Genomic DNA, 23,483 nt, shown 5'->3' with positions numbered 1-23,483 from the left:
CTTCCTCTTAGAATAGAGTGGAGCAGGGGCTGCTGCAAGATGCCTTTAAGTTGATTTCAACTTAATGGTCACATTGTCAGCAATGAGCATTTATTCAGTATATGCCAGGCATTTTACCGGCACTGTAACACGGTACCAGGACACACGTATAAACAAGGCACATATGGTGCTACCTTTTAGAGTCTGCAGACTTGAGTTGGTGGCAGACACATAAATTAGTCATTACTCCTCCTTGCAGTTGGTGAGCTGCTGGGGGAATGTCCCACTGCTAAGTGCTATTTTCTGGGCAGAGGAGGGAGCACAACCAACTCCCTGGGGAAGGCAACAGATGTCCCAGATGTGATGAACTAACGTTAGGACATACCATAAAGGAAGCCCCTTATGACCCTCATCCATGTATGTATGGGGCAAGGTGGGTGGTATGGAGCAGGAATGGGGTTTTGGTTATGTTGAGAGAGGTCTGTGTTTTCATTTAGAGCTTCTTTTGTTTAGGGGAATCTATGTGACTCCTGGTATATCTCGCTCAGTGTAATTATTATCCACATTGTTACAACAAGGTTCAAAAATGGAAACTTAAGTTTCCAGTTCATTCTGATTCATCATTTGCCATTTTTAGGAAGGTAGAAGCTCAGAACCTGAAATCTCCCCTAAAGCTACAAACTCTGTTTCTGACTCTTATCTATATAAAGAATCTTCCATGGTAATGCTTCCCATTTTCAAAGCACTGTTATCTACATTATCCTATTAGATCCTTTCCTTTTCAATCCCTTTTAATGGCAAGGAAACAGGTTCAGCAAGATCAGCTGACCTCTCTGTGTAAGTGGGACCTAAGGTAGGAACTTCCTTGAATAGCTTAACTCTGATTTTCCAGGTAGAGGATTTTGTTGATTGGAAAATACGATTAAGGAAGGTCTTAAGTAATCAATTTTTATTAATTAAAACGGCTACCGTATGTGCCAGATGTCCCAGCAGAGCTGGGCGGGGTACTTTGCTGTTATTGCAAAAAACACATCGTTCCTCTTAGCAGATCCTGAGGTGGAATCTCGCCAGTGGCCGGGTGGCCGGGGGTAAAGACCTCGGCTGAGACCAGGTGCAGTAGTAGGTGGGAACCCAAGACTGGTTGCACTGTAACTCCTGAGAGTCAGGGTTCTTCTGTTTAGCTAAGAAAATTTGGGGGTAGTTTGTAGAACGGTGAATCCCTTTCCAGGGACTGGTGAATGCAATGAAATGAATACTACAGAGATAACATGCATATCAAACACATACTTTTGTCCAATGCACAGCCCAATTCTCATTCTAGCCACACTGCCCTGCCTTTAAAAAGTTTAAAAAAAAAAAAAAAAAAGATAAAAAGTTCACCGTGAGCCAGGCACAGTGGCCCATGCCTATAATCCCAACACTTTGGGAGGCTGAGGTGGAGGATCACTTAAGCCCAGGAGTTTGAGACCAGCTTGGGCAACACAGAGAGACCTCTCTACTACTAACAAAAAAACAAAAAACAAAAAACAAAAATTAGCAAGCGTGGTGTAACATGCCTGTAGTCCCAGCTACTCGGGAGGCTGAGATAAGAAGGTTGCTTGAGCCCTAGAGATCACGTCACTGCACTCCAGCCGGGGCAACAGAGTGAGACTCTGTTCCTGCCCCCCACCTCTTCCTCCCAAAAAAGCAGTAATTCTAATTTAGGTGGAGAGATGGGGGAAAATTTCAGACTGGATATCCTGTAATTTTTTTGTTTGTGTGAAACACACAGGTAGTGGAAGGTCTAGGGTTGTCATCTCAAGGGCATCCTGCAATCATTTGCTTTTTTTTCCTCTATAAAAGCAACTTTCATCTAATCTTGCCTTACGGCCAATCTAAAGCAGCCCCCAAGTGACTCTTCAAACACTACTCTGTTTTGTTGCATCATAGCACTTATTGACATCTGGTATTTTCTTCTTCATTCGTTCATTTGCTTCTTTTTTCTCCACCTCCCGCTACATGCAAACTGCAAATGAGCTGGGACCTCGTCTTGTTTTTCTTGTTCAATGCTGCATACCAGTGTCTCAAACAGAGGCTGCTCCATATAGTCCTTCACTATTGGTTTTTTAAGTTAATGAACTTCTCTTGACATGATTTTCTGATTTTTGTTCTTTTACCTTAAGGTTTGAAAGTTGAGAGCAGCATGTTTTGCCTGCTGAAACTCATCCTGCTGCCAGTGTTACTGGGTAAGTAGAAGCTAAGGAACTGTGTGGGGTATTTGATTTCTCCTAAGTTCTGTGCATTATTAAAAGCCAATTTTACATATTTTCACTTCCCCTGGGTTTCTTGAAGGTGAAAATCCTAATGTGGAACTTCACAGTTTTGTTGAAGCAGCTGTTTTTGAAGCCAGCTAGCTTATGGTTTCTTGGGAAGCTGAATCTTCCTGTTTCCATTAGAAACAGAATGGCTTTGGGTCCTAAAGGGTGTTCTGGGACCCTCTTACGTGACAAAAAGAAAGTTTCTCTGTGGCATTCCTGCACTTTAAATTGTTTTCTTTAAAACCACAGTTCGCCTTGAATCAGGAACTGAAATTACCAAAGAGAGACCCAGAGCTGTTTTCATGCTACAGCCATGCTAGCGTTCTTGTGGTTCCTCAAATTCACTGAGCTCTTTCCCAATTTATGGTGGTTTCCTTTGCCTGGAACCTTCCCCCTAACACTACACCCTAGCAAGCCCGCCCAAGGCTTCCTTACCCTTCAGGTTTCCCCTTATGCTCCACTTACTTCTGAGGAGCCTGACCTGGCCATCTCCTCGGACCAGATTAGTCTCCTCTTTACGCCTCCACCTAAGTGCTGGGCTTCTTGTTGCTCATCTCCACTGGTTTCCAGGTTTTCATCCTTTCCCCCATGCTTTTTTCTTTATCCCATGGGTGTAGTTCTGGAAGGAGAAGAAATTAATCAGGTGCTTTGCTCTCATAGCCTTTTCTTTTTCTCTTTATCATCATTTTTTGAACTTTGGACAGTGATTTAAATGCTGACTCAGCAAAGTATATAACAGGGTTGCCTTTGTTCCTATTCTAGGCAATACAGTGTGTACAAACATGCACAAATGCATGCACACCAAAATGGTGTTCATTAGAGAATTTTTCTTTTCTTTTTTTTTTGAGACAGAGTCTCACTCTGTCACCCAGGCTGGAGTGCAATGGCCGGATCTCAGCTCACTGCAAGCTCCGCCTCCTGGGTTTAGGCCATTCTCCTACCTCAGCCCTCCGAGTAGCTGGGACTACAGGCGCCACCACCTCGCCCGGCTAGTTTTTGTATTTTTTAGTAGAGACGGGGTTTCACCGTGTTAGCCAGGATGGTCTCGATCTCCTGACCTCGTGATCCACCCGTCTCGGCCTCCCAAAGTGCTGGGATTACAGGCTTGAGCCATCGCCCCCAGCCCATTAGAGAATTTTTCTCAAAGAAGCAGGGTTATAATGATCTCAGAAGGTATATAGACATTTTCCCAGAGATCTGTGGAGCAGCCTGCAGGTTTTTGCCCTCCAATCCAGAAAGCCACTAGTCCAGCCCCTGTGTGTGGTGACTTGGTGGCACTGGGGGTTTTGTAGTTTTTGTGGAGAGGTTTTCTTTTCTTGCAGAAAATCTCATCTTCTTCAGCTGTTTCTCTACTAAGATTGCCCTTCAGACATCAGTTTCTCTTTGCTTTGGTTGCTGTTGTTGCTTCCTAGCAGTTCTTCATTTAATTCTACGCACGGTGTTCTTAGTATTAAATTCGCTTATTACACTTTCAACCACACGTGGAGTTGCTCAATTCTTCCTGACAGGAAAATTCCAAATATTTGTTGGAACTAATTTTGATTTCTTTCAAAATAATTCCCTCTGAAGGGTTTAGAGTTGATGTTTTCTTTTGTGTCTTCCCTGCTGTGTGAGCCTGCTGTTGGGCAGGAAGTTAACTCTCTTCTCTCAGGGAAACAGCTTGCATGAAAAGACTGGCACATTTTCTGTTCATTTCCGTCACTTGGCTCTTCTCTGATATGAACTGGGCAGCATCTAAATGTATCTTTCTTGATTTTGTTGTCTCTTTGCATAGAGCATATCATGTGAAAACAGAAATATCCATGTAGTGTTTTTTTCTTGTAGTGACCTCTTGAAATTGCTAGAGCAACATAGAGATAATGGACAGGGGTCCCTGTGTGAAGCACCTAGAGGCTGGAAAGCTGATGACAAAGCTGGAGGGGTGAGGCAGGGAGAGGATAAACACAGTGGAAATGCAGGAGGAAAGCTATGCTCTGTGGTGGCCTAATTATAAGGACCTGCCCTACAGCCAGAATCAGCCAGCAAATGCAGAAATAAGCTTTTGTAAAGGAACTAAAAGATAAAGAGGAAGTAGACAAAAGGATCTTTTTTCAGAGAGGGGGCCAGTGGGAGACTTAAGAGCAAGGAACATCCCATTTCCTGGTAAGTGGAGGTGGGTGTCTAAATTGATGATCAGAAAGGAGAGACTTCCAGGGTTTCCCTTATTTCTTTAGAAAGTTTGGGAGGAAGAATTCCAGAAAAGCGTAAGGGACTAGATAGGAGGAGGGGGCCAGACAGCATTTACTGTAGTATGAAGATTGCAGAACCCTTCTGATGAGCCATATAGGTAACTAGAGGACAGGGATGCCATGCTGCCTTTGAACACGCCTCTGAGGACTTTGTCTATGTTGGATCATCCAGGGAGAGGGGTGTTTAGTACTCCATGATTGAAATTGATTTTTGTTGTTGAGAGTATTTGTCTAAATGATGTGTCCTCTTGCCTTTGACTTCCATAGATTCTTCTTTGGGCCTGAATGACTTGAATGTTTCCCCCACTGAGCTAACAGTCCATGTGGGTGATTCAGCTCTGATGGGATGTGTTTTCCAGAGCACAGAAGACAAATGCATATTCAAGATAGACTGGATTCTCTCATCAGGAGAGCATGCCAAGGTAACGCGGGGGAAACATCATTATGTAATAGAAGCCCCTGACTGCTGGTGTCAGGACAGAGTGGTGTGAGAGTCAGGCATCAGGTGCCACCAGGAGGTGTTACAAGAGCCGGGGCTTTGGAGATGATCAGAACTGGGCCTCGCACTAGCTCAGGAACTTGGCTATGTTATCAGCTAGGTAAGTAAGTTACTCAACCTTGTTGATCTTAGCTTCCTGAGCTGTGAAGAAGAAGGCAATTACAATAATGGTAATGCTTACCTTTCAAGCAGTTAAGGGGCTAATGGGAGACACACACATGAAATGAGAGGTTCCTTGTTCTTGCACATGAAATTCTTTTAGTTTCCTTCCTTTATCTCTACCCTTTGTTAAGTAGCAGAAGCGGGTGAGAGGGGTAAATTCCAAGGTGCTAGAAAGGAGAGCTCTGACCTAGGCATAAGAACTATACCACAGTGATCTTTTTTGTGGTGGGGAGGAGAACAGATTCTTTCAGTGTTTTCACTGCTCCATTTATGTGCTGGGGAATCATCCTTTTCTCTTTTGTGGCTGCTTAAAGTGTTGGGATGAGCAGATGCAGCATGGCTGGGTGAGGGTCTTTCATGGAGCTCTTTGGAGTGAGGAACAGTGTATTAAGCCTCATCAGAGAGTCTGTATAGATACTCGTACATCAGGATCATTTGTGAAAAACATCCCAAGTAGTTTGTTACTAACAAGAAACTCCCAATGTTTGCAAATAAAATATTGTTTTTGTAGCTCAGAGCACACTCCCTGTTGTCCCTATAACGCTACTCTCACTCAAATTTTTATTGGCCTTTATTTTTACAAGAGGGATAGGTCCATGGTGTAAGTAGAGTAAGAATTTCTGCTGGGTGTGGTAACTCACGCCTGTAATCCCAGCACTTTGGGAGGCTGAGGCGGGGGGATCACTTGAGCTCAAGAGTTCGAGACCAGCCTGGGCAACATGGCAAAACTCCATCTCTACAAAAAAACAAACATAAAATTAGCTGGCTGCAGTGGCATGTACCTGTAGTCCCAGCTACTTGGGAGACTGAGGTGGGAGGATCACCTGAGCCTAGGAGGTGAAGGCTGCAGTGAGCTGTGATTGTGCACTGCACTCCAGCCTGGGTGATGGAGGAAAACAATACAAAACCAAAACCAAAAACAAAAGAATTCCCCAGGGCCCAGCCTGGAACCATTGCCTGTGGATGACTCCTTTTGTGTTATGATACTGCTGCCGGGAGGAGGGTAGAGATGAGAGAAGTGGCAGCCAGCCGACCATGCCTGGAATTCTCACGCCAACACCAGCCACAGCACTAGTGAAAATAGATCATGCATCTGAATGCCATCTAATCTGGGGCCGTGGTAGAAACTAGGGTGAAAATGAGAGATGGTTTTCAAAAGTTGTAAGTTTAAAACCGTAGAGTGATCTTCAGAGTGGGTGCTATATTTTACCTTGAACTGTAAGAAATAAAATGTGGACCACATTTCTCCATTTGTCCTTGTAGAAAGTGAGCCGCAGAGCTTGTGCAAGTTGGACTGTTGCCTGGCACATTATTTTTATTAACTGGGTACCAAATGCTTTTGGATCATGATCATGATGATAGCTCTGCTACCCCCACATAACAGAGTCTCTGGGATCCAGGATCCTCGGTCTGGCACCTCTTTTGATTTTCTCCAACACTGTTTTGCCCTTCAGGATGAATATGTGCTATACTATTACTCCAATCTCAGTGTGCCTATAGGGCGCTTCCAGAACCGCGTACAGTTGATGGGGGACATCTTATACAATGATGGCTCTCTCCTGCTCCAAGATGTGCAAGAGGCTGACCAGGGAACCTATACCTGTGAAATCCGCCTCAAAGGGGAAAGCCAGGTGTTCAAGAAGGCGGTGGTACTGCATGTGCTACCAGAGGAGCCTAAAGGTATGCAAATGCTTACTTAAAGAGGGGCCAAGGGGCAAGAGATTTCATGTGCAAGAGGCAAGGAAACTGATTATCTTGAGCAAATGCTAGCCTTTGGGCTAAGTACTTACCACAGAGTGAATCTTCAAAAAATGATCATAATTATTTTAGTCAATAAAAATATAGTTATTTTATTAAATATTGATAATTATTGTATTATTACTTTAAACACATTTCCTCCTCCCAAAAGCCCTGTGAAGGATGTTTTGTTCACATATGTGTCCAAATATGTTTTGGACACATATTTATTAAATGGCATAACTGGTACTTGATCCCTGGCACCTCTGACAACAGAGTCCATGTTCTTTTTTACTATGCCCTAATACCTTTCATCAGTTATCCACATTGATGCTACATCTGTATTTTATAGGTACCCTATGTTAGGTGTTCTGGGGGATAGAAAAGAAATGAGCAGGCCAGGCTCAGTGGCTCATGCCTGTAATCCTAGCATTTTGGAAGACTGAGGCAGAAGGATTTCTTGAGCCCGGGGGTTTAAGGCTGCAGTGAGCTATGATGGTACCTCTGCATTCTAGCCTGGGTGATAGAGCAAGACTCTATCTAAAAAAAGAAAAAAAAAAAAAAAAGGCTGGGTGTGATGGCTCACACCTGTAATCCTAACACTTTGGGAGCCTGAGGTGGGAGGATCACTTGAGGCCAGTTTGAGACTAGCTTGGGCAACATGGCGAGACCCTATGTCTAAAAAAAAAAAAAAAAAAAAAAAAAAAAATGCTGGGCGTGATGGCACATGACTGTGGTGGTTTCATGTACTAGGGAGACTGTGGTGAGAGGATCACTGGAGCCCAGGAGGTGGAGGCTGCAGTGAGCTGTGATTGCACCACTGCAATCCAGCCTGGGTGACAGAGCTGAGACCCTGACTCTTAAAAAAGAAAAAAAAAAAAAGAAGAAAGGAACAGATCTTTCTAACTCTTTGCACTTTATTTTTCCATTTATAAGTGGAGGGAGTGGTAGATGGGTGGTTTTAAAATTTGTGCTCTGTAAAACCTTAAGTTCCAAAGAACATGAAGGGTAAAAGTGGGGCAGGGGGTTGGTAGCAGACATATCTGCTCAGATAGGACCCCAGGCTCCCACCTGCATTGCAACCAAAGTCCTGTTCCTTTTTCCTGTTGTATTCATTGAGCTACCAGATAAGATTTGGTTTGAATAAGGATTCTGCTGCTTTCAAGCAGTTTGAAAGGGAGAGTATAAGCTACGGTGGCCCGAGTCATTTAGAAAGTTTTTTTTTTTTGCCTCTTTGGATATTAGTTGAAAGGAATGCAGCTGAGACTGTAACTAAAGGAGGCATTATGCTTCCAGAAAAATCTCAAAAATATTGCAAGCAACTGTAGAAGCTGTTGTATTGGGCTCCAAAGGAAAGGGTGGAGAGATTCAACCAGTTAGCCTGAAAGCTGGAGATAAAATTCTTCCCCCGGAATCTAGAATATGGAGGCACCAAAGTAGTTCTGGATGACAGGGATCATTCCTTATTTAGAGATGGTGGATTCTTGGAAAGTATATATATTGAAATAAATCACTATTGAAAAAGTCTCATGTGAAGCCACTCATTCCACTGGAGTTCTGAAATCTTTCATCGTGTAAATAATTTCCATGTCTCTCTTTTATAATAAACTAATGATATGCAAACTAATGTCAGCCAGTGTCTCTAAAATTTAGTTTTCCTTATTGATATGAACACTTACAAATAAAAATACATAAATGAAAGTAAAAGTTTGCAAGCTGCAGAACCAGATGCATTCTTTAAGATTGCGAAATAGAAGGAACAGTCTGTGACCCCAGGAAACTTTGCAATGTAGTTAGGGAACTAGAATCTGGGGCCATTTCCCACCTGCAGCTAGCTTAGGTCCTTAGCCTCCCAGCTTTATTCATGAGCTCCTCTAGTGCACCCTTCCTTCCTCTCTTATGACACTCATCACACCCATTCCCTTGTGTCTTCCCTGCTTGCCTGGGCACAGCCCCTGGTACAGAGTAAGCAATTAATAAGCATTTGTGGAATGAATGAAGTTATTGAGTTAGCATCCCTTGCTTGAATCCAATTTCTAAAAAATGGAGTTGTAGGAGGTGGCCTCTGGCCCCTCTCCTAATTATCCTTATTGTCATTTTTCTCTTAATTCCAAAGCTCTGGTTCTCCCGGAAGAAGAAGCAAATCAGATGCCTGTGCCCAAGGATTCTCTCTTCTTTTTTTTTTTTTTTTTTTTTTTTTTTTTGAGGTAGGGTCTTGCTCTGTCACCCAGGCTCTGGAGTTGCAGTGGTACAATCACGGCTCACTATAGCCTTGAACTCCTGGGTTCAAGTGATCCTTCTGCCTCAATCTCCCTAGTAGCTAGGTCCATAGGTATGCATCAACATGCCTGACTTTGTTTGTTTGTTTAAGTAGAGACGGGGTCTCCCTACCTTGCCCAGGCTGGTCTCAAATCCCTGGGCTCAAGTGATCCTCCTGCCTCAGCCTCCCCAAATTGCTGGTATTACAAGGAGTCAATTTCAAGAGCTGAGGAATCCATGGAACAGGCTAGGGCAATGTTAGAGGTAGTCAGATATCTCCCCAGTGGCTAGTGGAGCAAACTGTATTTTTTTTTTTTTTTTTTTAATTTCAGCTAGAATGGGAATAGATCCAACCCCTAACAATTTTGCCTAGTGGAAAGTGCTCCAACTTGCTTTACGTAAGTTGCCTCCACCAACGTGGCAACTCCATTTTTTGCAGTCATCTACAATTTTCTCTACAAAGTTTACCCTTCAGTTGACAGTCTATGATTCTACCACTTCAATTCTTTTTTTCATAGTTCTTAATTTAAATACTATAGATGAAAATAATAATTAGATTAATGTCCTCTACTTTTGCTCTAGAATCAGCCATCCTTCTACTTATCTGGGGTGCCACAGTAGAGTGAGTGAGAAAACCTGGGCTTTGCCTTCACTCAGGCCTGAGCTTAAATGTTGGCTTTACCTTTTACTGGCCATATGGCGTTGGGCTCCTTTACTTTCCTTCTCTGTAAAATAGGAGAGTAGTCATACAAACCTCAAAATATTGTAATGACTAACTGATCTACCATGTACAGGGTGTCTAGCACATGGCTGGTGCATTGAAATGACTCAGAATGTTCAGTTGTTATTATTGCATTTTAAAAATAGAGTTTAATTCTTAATGTGCTGATAGATTTAAAGGGAGTTTGCTTCCTTGCTGGTATTCTTTGGAGTAAATTTTTTATCGCTTTCAAAATAATTCCTTCTATAGATTTTAGAGTTCATAATATTTTCTTTTGCTTTCCTCCTATTGTGCATTTCTCCTGCTGGGCAGGAAGTTACTCTTCTCCCAGGGAAACAATTTGGATAAAAGGCTGGCTTATGCACCCTGTTCCTTCGTGATCTTTGCTTAACACTCTTTTGAAGGAATTCTGTGTGCTTAAGACCTAGACTTGTGTCTTCCTTATACACCACCCTGCCTTTCATTGCTTAATCAACTTTGTGGTTGATTTGCACAGAGCATTACTGAAAAATCAGGAAATATCTTTCCACTTCTTTTCTTTTTCACAGGCCACTTAAAATGACTTATGTAATAAACATATGGTGGGTCAGCTGCTTGTACAATAGGCAGAAGGAAGAGCCTAGGAGTTGGAAAGCCAGAAGCAGGGGAAGAGGGGAGGGTGGGGGCAGGAGAGAGCAGGATTAAAACAGAAAGAAAAGTCAAGGAGAAAGCTGTCTTTTGTCTTGGCCTAATTAGCAAGAAGTCCTGTGACTTGTACCAAGGCCAGAACTAGGTCCTAGAATAAAAGAAAAAGAATAAAAGAAGTTGAAGAAAGTTACCCATGGTTCATTTTTTTAGTTGGGAGAGTCAGTGGGTTAAATATAAGAATGAGAGTTCTATAACTTTCCACTTCCTGTTTATGCTAAGCAGATGTTGGTATCTAAGACGATGAACATAAAGTAGGGGCTTTGAGATTCTCCATACTTCCTTTAGTACAAACTTGATGTGAAATTAGAGTTCATGGGAGGAATTCTGAAAAAGGGGAAAGAGAAAGGAATGAAAGAGGACCAGAAAGTGTTTATGGCAGTATGGAGACAGCAGAAACTCTCGGGTTTGGTACATGTGGGCAGCTAGAGGGTATTCTCATCTTGGGGATGCTACTGTGCTGGTCTGAGGGAGGAGGCTCTGAGTACTTTGCCCACGTGGAATCCTCTGGATCACCTACAGAGGGAATATATATAGTGTTTGGTGGTGACAGTGATTTTTGCTGCTGAGGGTCTTTGGCTAACCATGATCTCTTCTAGAAAGTCTTTGACTTCTATAGATTATAACTTGAGTCTGACTTGATTTACTGTTTTATCCTCAGAGCTCATGGTCCACGTGGGTGAAATGATTCGGATGGGATGTGTTTTCCAGAGCACAGAAGTGAAACACGTGACCAAGGTAGAATGGATATTTTCAGGACGGCGCGCAAAGGTAACAAGGAGGAAACATCACTGTGTTAGAGAAGGCTCTGGCTGATGGTGTCAGGACAGAGGTAGAATCAGGCACATGAGGAGGTGTTGCAAGAGCCTGGGCTTTGGGGCTTATCAGAACTGGATCTTCTCCTAGCAATTTCAGCTTTCTGGTGGGAAAGATAACTCTAATGAAGAAGAAGAAGAACAAGAAGATGATGATGATGCTTAACTTTTAGATGCCAATGTGAAATTGTACATGTAAAGCATTTTGTACATGACTTGGCCCCTACATTTTAGTTTCCTTCTTTCTCCCTTTTCCTTTGTGTAGAGTCCGTGGGAGAATGAGGGAGATGATTTTTGTGGCCCAGCCAGGAAAGCAATGGGCTAGGCATAAAAATGATTACACTTTTATTCTTACTGGGGTTAGTTCTGTGACTTTTCATCTGTGCTCCATTGTCCCATTTATGTGATGGAAGGAGTTTTCATGGGTACTTCACGTGCTGGGATTGATCAATCCTGGGGGCCAGGGTGAGGGGTATTTCTTGGGAGATCTATAAAGCAGTAAACAGCAAGTTCATTCATTAGACCAGTAGATCTCAACATGATGTGGTCGTATATTTATGGGTCGACATGTATTGTGGGGATATCCCAAGTAACTTGTTATTAATAAAAGTTAAGGTGCAAAATTTATTAAAGATTAACTTTTATAAATTAAAACATATTCCAGGTCATCTCTCTAACAAAGTCATTTGCACTTGATTCCTCTATACTATCTGAGTGGGTCACAGTGGGTGACATCATGATTGAGTAAGGGGAATTACATCTGGTCCCAGGTTCACCCCTGAGAGCTTGCCATGCATTTAAATGTCATCCATTGAGTGATTCACAGGAGAAAATAGGATGAGAATTGATATTTTGAGGTTTTGAATTTGAATCACGACAGACAAATGTTAGGGGCCAGGTCACTTCATTCACGTTTGTGTCTACATACCCATTAACTTTTCTTAAAAGCTTTAAAAAAGCAATCTACATGCCTTTTCTTTAAATGCCAATATTCATTTAACAAGTTGTTTTTAAAGCATCTGCTATATGAAGAATACTCAAAACCCCTGACCTGATGGGAAACTTACAACTAAGATGAGGGAGATACACATAAAATAATAAAGAAGTATATAATACATCAGGCAATAGTAAGAGCCTATGGGGAACAATAAAGCAGGACTTTGTGGGTTTTGTTATGTGGGTGCTTGGGGAGGCCATACTGAGATGACATTTGAGGAGAGGTGTGAAGGAAGTCGGGGAGTGAATCCTGCATGTGTGTAGGGGGAAGAATGTTCTTGCAGTCATAGACAGTAGCAAGTGCAAAGGCCCTGCAGCCAGTATGCAAGGAGCAGCCAAGAGGTCCATGTGGCTGGAGTGCAGTGACCTAAGTAGGTGAGGGAAGAGCATGTAGAAGTTGAAGTCAGAGGAAAAGGGAGATGGGCTGGGTCATGCAGGGCCTTGCATTTTGGTATAAATGGGAGTAGGGGCAATGAAGGGTTTTGAGCACAGGAGTAACATGATTTAACTTACATTTTTAAAGGCTCATCTGCTGAAAATAGATTGTCATAGTGAATAAGCAGGGAGACAAGTAAGAAAGCTGTTGCAGGAACCCAGATGAGAGATGAGCTGGACCAGAATGGTATCAGTGGAGGAGGTGAGGACTGGCTGGATTGGGGATATATTTTGAAGGTTGAGGTGATAGGATTTGCTGAGGGATTTGATGTGATTTTTTTCCAGAAAGAAATTAAGGATGACTCCAAGATTTTTAGCCTGAGTATCTGGCATTGCCATGTACCAAAATGGGATGGACTGGAAAGAACTGGTTTGGGGGAAAGATGAAGAGTTCCGTTTTAGACATGTTTCAGGTTCCTATTGGAAATCCAACTAGAAATGTCATCAAGAATAAAAGTATACTTTTGCTTTTTTTATTGGAAAGGTACACAAAATGAAAGTCCTCCTTTTCTCATCCTTCTGTTCAGATGGAACAACTGTTCATGGGTTGGTGATGTCCTTCACAAGCACACACACATGCACATGTGTACGTGTGTGTACATGACTTTGTGTTATTTAAAGCTTTCTGATAATACCCTTACTGCCTTCACCTAGCAGGGCCTTGGGAGTCCTGAGATCTTCCCTCCTCCATTTTCTCCGCTCCCCCCTCCACTCCAGTCCTCACAATCTCATACTTTTTACCTTCCCCTTCTAGGAGGAGCTTGTGTTTCGTTACTACCACAAACTCAAGATGTCCGTGGGGCACTCCCGGAGCTGGGGCCACTTCCAGAATCGTGTGAACCTGGTGGGGGACATTTTCCGCAATGACGGTTCCATCATGCTTCAAGGAGTGAGGGAGTCAGACGGAGGAAACTACACCTGCAGTATCCACCTAGGGAACCTGGTGTTCAAGAAAACTATTGTGCTGCATGTCAGCCCAGAAGAGCCTCGAGGTATCTAACATTTGGCTGGGGGGCACTGAGGGACCTCCTGGCTGGTGCATGGGGCCAGGACTAGAGTGAGGCTGGAGAGGTTCCTAGGATGCAAAATTGAAGAAGGCATCCCTCTCAGGTGCTGACTCTGGCCTTGCACAACCCTGAGAATGATGCCTCCTCAGAGGTGGCGCCTCAGGTGCCTGACTTGCCTCACCCTAGTTCTGGCCCCGCTGCTAGGCCAAGGACAGGGGAGCTAATTTAGTGAATACCAATCCTCTGCCAGACCCCACTCATTGCCAGGGTCGTCTATTGATGTAAAGATACAGAAGCTCAGGGAAGGATCTGCGTTGATGTCCAAAGTCAACATACTTGGTTTCAAGGGAGGTGCTGTATGCGCTAGAGTGGAGAGGGAAGTGATCCTAAGCTAGTGAGAGACAGCCAGGAACAGAGAGGAACATGCAGGCACCAGAGCCAAAAATGGAGGGGTTTTCTGATCAGAGGTTCTCGATTCTGGCAAACAGTGTGCATCAAGGCCAGTGGTGTGTAGGAGAGGAAAGACTCGATTGTGTTGACAGAGAGAGGTTGATAAGTGAGGGATTGAAGTTAAACCATAACCCAGTTAGCAATCAGGATGTGGCCTGTGGACTTTGCCCCTTGCTAGGGCCTTCAGGAGTTGGTTGTGGTTGACTGGGGGTGGGGAAGATGGGGTGAGGATGGAACATACCTCATACCTCAGGCCAGAGATTTAAGTCTGTGGAGGCACCTTGTCTCCAGCTGGAGAGGGGAGCAGGGCAGATGGGTTTCTTAAAGAACCATCATCTCTCTGTGTGCTTCCTTCTCGAAAGTCCAATTCACAGAGAAAATCGAGCTATTATGGGGGCTCATGCAGCTTCTTTACCCACAAACATATCTATGTCTCCCCATCCTTATCTCTGCCCTGCCATCCTGAGACAGAGGAGGGTCCCTTCTGCTCTGGGCTTATCTGGCCCCCTGTGCCCAGGTGGCATCCTTCTCAGGAGCCTCACAACATGGCTCTTTGAGCTCTCACTTTCTGTTGGCTTCTACCATTCAAATTTGCTCAATTCTACCACTTACCTACTCCAACTCCCTTCTATGTCTTTTTTTCTTCAGTTCCATTCTATGTCTTTCTTTTTCTTAAGATTGCTTTCCTGAGATACAATTCACATACCATACAATTTGCCCATTTAGAGTGTTCAGCTCAATGGTTTCAGTACATTCAGAGTTGTACAACCACCACCACAATCATGTATTTCTTTCTCAACATAGCCAAATAGCTTGCTAAAGGTCTGTGTTTGGAATACTACTGTCTCATTTCCCATTAACTCTTCAGTGCACTGCATTCTGGCTTATTCCACTTCTACTCCAGCTTAGACCACCAATGGCACTGCAACTATCCATCCTCAGCCTTCTCTCCCTCAGTAGCGTTGGACACTATATTTTGTATGCACTCTATGTTGGACCCAATTTCACACACACTCATGGATATACATAGTAAACTCTACACAAGTTTTCCACAAATCCTTCATATGTGACATGTCTAACCTACCCCTGCACACCCCTCCTCAGCCCATCTCCCCAACCTCAGTTGTCTAACTAGATGCCTGGGGATGTGCTTGATTCTTTCCCTTTCCTAGACCCCAATCTAACAGGTCAGGTCAACAAGTCCTTGACTCCTACTACAGACTCTTGAAGTTGTCTTCCTTCCAGTCTGTCACTGCCACCTTAGTTCTGGCTGTCTTCATCTCTCTCTTGAACTGTAAGCCTCTAACCAGTCTCTGCTTTCTCTCTCAGCCACTGCTCCTCATTCTTCACACGGCTCTTGGTGCCATCTTTCTAAATCACATTAAGAACTTTCTCTTCCACTGCTAATAATCTTTCAATGGTTTTTTCATTGCCTGCAGAAAAATGTCAAATTCTTGGTTGAGATAGTTAAGGTCCTTCTTGAGTTGGACCCTGTCATCTCTCCAGCCAAATTCTCCAGCACACTCACAGATGCCACTTTTGTGCCAGGCCCATTGAACTCTTTCTAGTTTCTAAAATCACCATCCTGTCAGGCCTTCAGATCCCATGCAGAACATCCCCTCTGTCCTTCCCCAGATTGTCTGCCCAAGAAACTGGATGTTTCCTATAAGTCTCAGGTTAAACTTTAGAACTTTTGCTGGCAAATTCTCATTTGCTGCACATAGAATTGGGCACCCTTTTTTCTGTGCCCCTCTGTTCCCCATACAGACTTCTCTTGTAGCACCTACAGCAGCCTGTGGTTTTCTGTTGACGTGTTTGTCTCCTTCCTTGGAAGCAGGGACCACACATCAATTGTCTCTGAATCCCCTGTACCTAGTGCTGTCTGGCCCTGAGGAGGTGCTTGCTTTATGTATTTAGAAAGAACCATGCAGATGAGTAGAAGGTACTCTATGGGCAGAAGTACCTCCGGAGGCTTTCCTTGGTATCGTCGCTGTGGGGCTGAGTCTTACAGCATGTGTTCTTTTGAAGACAACCACTTGCCCTGGGGAAGATCAGTAGCCTCTAAGATGCCTGTTATTTCTCGGTCACTTGTTAAGCCAAATTTTAGAACAAAATTGTTGACGTGAAAGGAAATTTTACTACAGGTGAAGTGCTAGCCTCTTCTCCCACCCACCTTAATCTACATTTTAGGGTAAACAAGGGGGTTAGACTTTGGTTCTCAATCTCATGGAGAAAGTGTCACTAGTGTCCAGATATGGGGTAGAGTCTGGCCTTCCCTCCGCTTCCTGGCCTGGCTGGTGCTACTTTGTACAGGGCTGTGGGGCTCTCGGCTCTTTGCTAAAGTTATTGAGACCCTCTCCTTGCTTTTCTCCTTTCCCAGCACTGGTGACCCCGGCAGCCCTGAGGCCTCTGGTCCTGGGTGGTAATCAGCTGGTGATCATCGTGGGAACTGTCTGCGCCACAATCTTGCTGCTCCCTGTTCTGATATTGATCGTGAAGAGAACCTGTGGGAATAAGAGGTACAAGGCTGCCCCCGCCCTCTTGGGTTGGGAGGCTGGGGGTGCAAGGCTGCCTCTACCCAAAGTGGAAGAGGTGATAGGGTCCTACAGAAGGGGGTATTTTTAAATGGAATCCACTGTGGTAACCCTGCCCACTTTGCTCACTGTGCCTGGAAAAGAATTTCGTGTTCCTACACTCTCCTCATTCACTTTGGTATTATGTAAAGACTACAAACTCCCTTAGAAATGCGGGTCTCAGTAGGGCATAATTCAGAGCATAAATCTTACACAAGAACTATCATGGTACCATTCACTGCCTAAGAGATGATTTTAAAATTATCCACACTGTACGTTCCGCATAGAAGCTAAGATCTTAAGGGTTGCCAGTGGTTTTATCTAAAAGATAAAAGACTGTCTAAAAAAAAAAAAAAAGTGCTTTTAAAGGCCTGGATTTCATTAGTAGTTCTCCCAGGGTCTCAGAAGTGCCCAGATGCTCCAACAGGGACACTAGTGTTTCACTGGCTCTTGGCAGATCCACGCCCCTCAGTTTATCCAACTATCGATGAGGGGCGCAGATTGACTCTCTTGTTGAAATAGTGTCAGTGGGAAAGGGCCTCATGAATAATCCTGACTTTTGAGTGTTCTTTCCCAGTGGGTCTTTGATCGTGCAGAAAACACTTGGACCTGCTAAGTTTTCACTTCCACTCCCTAGGGTTTTCTGATTTGGTTTTGAACTTGGCTGGCCTCTCTGAAGGTCTTTGCCCTGGGCATGCTCGGAGCACTGAGCTAGACGACCTGGGTTCCACTCTCAGCTTACTTCTCCTGTCTGAGCCTCAGTTTCCCCCCCAAAGGAAAAGTAGCACTTCCATGTCTAGTCGTTTATTCTAAAGAAATAATTAGATGGATATGCTGAGATTTGTGCAAAACTGCAATCATGCTTATAATTTAAAATAGGGATCATTGCCAGTGTCTGTCAGAAAGGCAGTGATTCAGTGAACCAGTGTTTCACTCAATGAAACACTCCAGATCCCTCCATGTAATGACATGGAAAGATATCCAAGGGGTAAAATTGCAGAATTTATGGTATGACCTCATTTTTATAAAAGAGAAAATAATATGATGCTCACTTCAGCAGTATATGTACTAAATACATTTTATGTGAGCTTACGCTTACACTGAGAGAGGCTGGGAAGGATAGTTGTAAGATGTGGGTAACGGCGTGGAATCTGAGATGAAGGAGAAGGTGGATCCCATGGGGTGAGGGGTTGCAGGGAACTTCCACTTCCAACTGTTTACGTTTCTGTATTATCTGAATTATTTTACAATGAGAAGATACAACTTTAAAAGCAGAAAATACAATGAAAGTATTTCCGGCCAGGCGCGGTGGCTCAAGCCTGTAATCCCAGCACTTTGGAAGGCCAAGACGGGCGGATCACGAGGTCAGGAGATCAAGACCATCCTGGCTAACCCGGGGAAACCCCGTCTCTACTAAAAAAATACAAAAAAAACAAAAACAAAAACAAAAACAAAAACAAAAAACAAACTAGCCGGGCGAGGTGGCGGGCGCCTGTAGTCCCAGCTACTCGGGAGGCTGAGGCAGGAGAATGGCATAAACCCTGGGAGGCAGAGCTTGCAGTGAGCTGAGATCCGGCCACTGCACTCCAGCCTGGGCGACAGAGCGAGACTCCATCTCAAAAAAAAAAAAAAAAAGAAAGTATTTCCACTGAGACCAAAACATATGGTTTCTTTTCTAGCTTAAACCTTGATTTTTTTTTTTTTTTTAGTTCTGCCTTGGGCCAAAATAGAAAAAAAGAAAGTATATTCAGAAGGCAAATGGTCATAAGATCAAAGGCCAAGGGGCCCCGACAAGGCAGGCGCGGAGCTCCGGGCTTGGGGCTTGGGGCTTGGGTGGGGTGTTTGTGGGGATTATTCCGCTCCGCCCCCTGGAGAGGCCAGGAGCCCTTCGGATTGGCGTCTTGCTGAGCTCCTGCTGCCCCCTGCTGGTTCCGCTGCACTCCCTGGTCCTCAGAAATGTAGAGACGATGATCAAGTGGAATCCTATCTCCCCTCTCTCTCTTCATTCACTTAAAATTACCTCTCCCATAAGGACTGAAAGTGGCTTGAGTGATAATAGAGAAGTCAAAGCCGTTTTTCAGCCTAAATTATCTCCAGAACGGCTTGTTGTTCTTCATTAGAAGAGATGCACTTCTCAGGTTTCCAGGTGAGCCGGGTAGCCCTGGCTGTAGGAGTGCAGAGAGAATAGTTTCTTTTCTGGGGTCTCTCTCTTCACAAAGCCAAGAGGGGGTCTCATGTAGGGACCCTTGAATAAACCATGCCAACTGGTTAATTCCACATGCTCTTTATGTCTTGCAGTTTAGTGAATTCTACAGTCTTGGTGAAGAACACGAAGAAGACTAATCCAGGGATAAAAGAAGAACCCTGCTATTTTGAAAGCTGTGAAGGGGAGGTGAACACACGTTTCAGCCTAAAACACTAAGCAGATGCAGGCCTGGGCCGTTCTCATTCCCTCGGGAACTATGGGAATGGTTCTGGGCCAGAACCAGGCAGCAGTTTCTGGTATTGGGCTGAGGAAAGAGCACTGCGCTTGGAGTCAGAAAGCTCTGCCACCCCCCCTAGTCTCACCAGCAAAATGAGGATAAGGATAAAGATATTATAGTTGCCTGGCCTGCTTGACAGGGTTGTTGTAAGGTTCACATAAGATGATGATACGCAAATGCTTTGTAATCTAGGAGGTACTGTTTGTCTAAAGTCTAATGGGGAATTATAATACATTCAGGAGTTAAGGAGTTCTAATGCTTAAAATGAAATAGTCTAAGACCTTAGCAAGAAAGGATTAAGAAGGACTTTTCTCTCCTTATTGATTAGTAATGGAGTTATAAATAATTGCTTCTAGAGACTGAGAAATTGATTGGTTTTCTTTAACTCCTATTCTCCTTTCTTTTCTTTCTTTAATTTTTAAAACGCTCTTTGAATAGTTACCTTTCTCTGTTTTGGGCTGTTTTTGTCCCAAGAGTAGGATTTTCTCCCAGTAGAGTGCAGTAGTCCAAGAATGGGCCACTGGATGATGCTGATTTCCCAACGAGTGACAGGACCATGAACCTCACAGTTGTGAGGCTCAATGAGGGCTGGCCCTGCCACATAAACCCTCTGAAGGAAATGATAACAATTCACTGTTGATTAATGCCATTCTGCCTTTACCGTAATTAGAAGGAAATAACCCCAGAATACAAGGAATTTAGCAAGATAAGGAACCCCTGCTGCTACCTAAACATCCATCTAAACAAAGATGTTTGGCTTTTGAAGCAAAGAGTTTGGTTCTTAAGACTGTGTTCTTTGACAGTTATTTTTCAAGAAGACTGAAGACTGAATTATCATTATTGGGAATTCTCTAGCTCTCAGTAACCTTTGAACCTCCCAGTTTGGGTGGTCGATGCCCAGCAAATAGGAATAGGTGGCCTTTTCTCTGGTGTATAAGATTCATGTAATTTTTAGGAATTTTTGTACCATTTTCCCCCCTAGAAAAACATTTACTCCTCAATAATTATACGGGAGGTGATCGAGGAAGAAGAACCAAGTGAAAAATCAGAGGCCACCTACATGACCATGGTGAGAATGATTCTGGCCCCAGCTGAGCCAGGTGTCAGAGGCTCAGGTGGTGGTGGTGGTGGGTGTGGCTGGGTTGCCCAGGGAGGCTGCTGAGGGCAGTGATTTTTCTAAGTAGCAGGAAAGTCTGAGAAACTGAAGTTCTGCTGGATAGAAGAGTGATATCAAACTTTCTTACCCAAGCTCAAGGATTAAAGGTTATCACCAGAGATTATTTACATTAGTGGTGAAAAGAAGTGAAGAGTGGCCTTTACTGGGGGCAGGGAGAATGTCTTTTGCCTCATCAGTTCAATCTAATAAAGAAAACACGGTCGGGTGTGGTGGTTTATGCCTGAAATCCCAGCACTTTGGGAGGCCGAGGTGGGTGGATTGCTTGAGGCCAGGAGTTCAAGACCAGCCTGGCCAATGTGGCAAAACCCCCTCTCTACTAAAAATACAAAAATTAGCCAGGTGTGGAGATGTGTGCCTGTAATCCCAGCTACTTGGGAGGCTGAGGCACAAGAATTGCTTGAACATAGGAGGTGGTGGTTATGTGACCCGAGATCCATCACTACGCTCCAGTCTTGGTGACAGAGTGAGACTCTGTCTCAAAAAAAAAAAAAAAAAAAAAAAAAAGAAAAGAAAAGAAAAGAAAGGCCGAGTGCGGTGGCTCACACCTGTAATCCTAGCACTTTGGGAGGCTGAGGCAGGTGGATTACTTGAGGTCAGGAGTTCGAGACCAGCCTGGCCAACATGGTGAAACCCTGTCTTATTAAAAATACAAAAAATTAGCCAAGCATGATGGCGGGCTACTTGTAATCCCAGCTACTTGGGAGGCTGAGGCAGGAGAATTGCTTGAACTTGGGAGGTGGAGGTTGCAGTGAGCTAAGATTGCACCACTGCATTCCAGCCTGGGAGATGGAGCGAGACTCCCGTCAGAGAGAGAGAGAGAGAGAGAGAGAGAGAGAGAAACTAGGATAAATAGGATAAGATCCTTGGTCAAGTATTGTGTTGCAGTGAGTTGTTCTCCTTGCTATCAAAAGCTCAAAGTAGGGTTCCTTCCACTGCTTAGATTTTGTTTCTTAATTTTGTGACTTATTGTACCTTCTCATAATCTAACTGCCAGGCAGGCTACATGCTGGATCTCATACAACATTTTGGAGTCTGATTCCTACTTTCCCATTGCTTAGACTTTAGGCCCTTAGAGAACTATAGCACCTGGAAAAGGCACTGCAGGGCGTGCAGTGAGTAGGGGTAGGAACAAAAGGAGTGAGCTGGCGACGAGCATGGTGCTATTTGTAGACTAATTATAGGCACCCAGCCCATTAAGGAGCAGTGTTCTGCTGGGTTTGGGAAGGCTGGCCTCCTCTGCTTGTGGAATGATGGGCTTTGTTTGTTCCTGTCGCACCAGCCCTGAGGACACATGACTCCCAGCTGATTGCAGCAGAGAGAGGTCTGCCAGGGAAGTGTGAGATCAGAGGCCTGGCCTGGATCCACCGAGTGAAACATTAACTCCACTCTGAAGTTGCAGCTGAATGGAATCATTTTCCCCCTGTATTTTTCTCCCATTTTGTTATGTGATGCTGCAGTAACTTGCGAGACCTCATCCTGGCTCCTGGAGACCTGCCGATAGAGCTGCCTTGTGGCTACTGCTGAGTGCCTCACCAGCCAGGGTGGCACTGTTTGCAGAAAGTCTCTGAGGTGGAGACGATGCAGGAGGAACAATTGTCTTCACAGCTCCCTTCCCCAGGTTTAATGCTAGGCGATTATGGTTCCGATTTTGTGGAAAACACCATTCCTCTCCTCTTGATCCAGATCCAATAGAGTAAGAGGAGAGGCCTGGGCTGCAAACTCAAAGGCCGGCAGGGGCCGGTCAAGTTATTTTAAAATATGATGTGCCAAGTTAAATAAGTCTGTTGGTGAATTTGGGACTGCAGGCCACTTGTTTGAGACTTCATTTATAAAGGTGTTCTCTGATAGAGAGCAGAGGTAACAAAGAGCCTTTGTATTTTGTTGTTGAATTGATGAAATTCGTGTAAATGTAGTGGCACCTTGCTGTTTTCCCTTTCTGAGGCTGTACACACAGTGGTTAAGGTTGCAAGCTGTGGAGTTGGACAGACCTGGGTCCAAATTCTAACTCTGTGTTGCAGCCAGATGGTCTTGGGCAGGTAACTTGGCCTGTCTGAGCCTCAGTTTCCTTATCCTTAGAATGGGAATCATAATACCTACCTCCTGGTGGTAAGGATCAAATGAGATGATGCATATGAAATTCAGTATTGGGCTGGGCTCATGAGAAGAGCTCAATGAATGGCAGCTGCTATGATTACGAACTACTTCTTACAAGCATGTTTTGTTTCTTTCTGCCCTTCCCTAACAGCACCCAGTTTGGCCTTCTCTGAGGTCAGATCGGAAAAACTCACTTGAAAAAAGTCAGGTGGGGGAATGTCAAAAACACAACAAGCCTTTTGAGAAGAATGGAGAGTCCGTTCATCTCAGCAGCAGTGGAGACTCCCCTGTGTGTCCTGGGCCACTCTACCTGTGATTTCAGACTCCCGCCCTCCCAGCTGTCCTCCTGTTTCGTTGTTTGGTCAATGCACTGAAGGTGGAGAGTTTGGAGCCTGGCAGAGAGACTGGACAGCTCTGGAGGAACAGGCTCTGGTGAGGGGAGGGGAGCATGGACTTGGCCTCCAGAGTGGGACACTGGCCCTAGGAACCAGGCTGAGCTGAGTGGCCTCAAGCCTCCCACTGGATCAGACCCTCCTGTGGGCAGTGTTCTTAGTGGATGAGTTACTGGGAAGAATCAGAGATAAAAACCAACCTAAATCATTCCTCTGGCACATTATTTCTAAATAAGGGTGGTTTGTGGAAATCGTCCTTTTTTTATGCCTTGGTTGATGGGGGAAGTAAAGTCCTGGTGAGGAATTTACAGTTAGAAACTTCTGGAAAAACTGAAGTTCCTGGAGGAAAGCCAAACCGTGCCAACACACTAGAGGATGGTTTTGGTCCTGGGAAAGGTTTGGGGTTAATGGGTTGGAAGTGGGGTATGAATACAGCTTTGGGATTTAACTCAGTGGTTCTTCATTCCTGCTGGGCATTGCTGGTGGCTCCTTGCG

The 23,483-nt window shown here is 44.3% G+C and overlaps 1 protein-coding gene across 1 annotated transcript; it reads left to right on the top strand.

Annotated features, from left to right (window-relative positions):
- The first annotated feature begins 2,141 nt into the window (after positions 1-2,141).
- On the top strand, positions 2,142-23,198 carry JAML (junction adhesion molecule like). The gene is given in 10 exon segments (XM_030917571.1): positions 2,142-2,204; positions 4,772-4,926; positions 6,620-6,845; positions 11,228-11,337; positions 13,567-13,804; positions 16,650-16,788; positions 19,141-19,234; positions 20,308-20,394; positions 22,748-22,790; positions 22,793-23,198. Coding segments are annotated over 10 exon segments (1,182 nt in total). The 5' UTR covers positions 2,142-2,161; the 3' UTR covers positions 22,840-23,198.
- Positions 23,199-23,483: the final 285 nt, after the last annotated feature.

The sequence above is a fragment of the Rhinopithecus roxellana genome, chromosome 15, assembly GCF_007565055.1.
Source record: "Rhinopithecus roxellana isolate Shanxi Qingling chromosome 15, ASM756505v1, whole genome shotgun sequence".
Taxonomy (NCBI): Eukaryota; Metazoa; Chordata; class Mammalia; order Primates; family Cercopithecidae; genus Rhinopithecus; species Rhinopithecus roxellana.
Note: the sequence above shows the minus strand (reverse complement) of the source record. Positions and strands in the feature narration are given on the sequence as shown.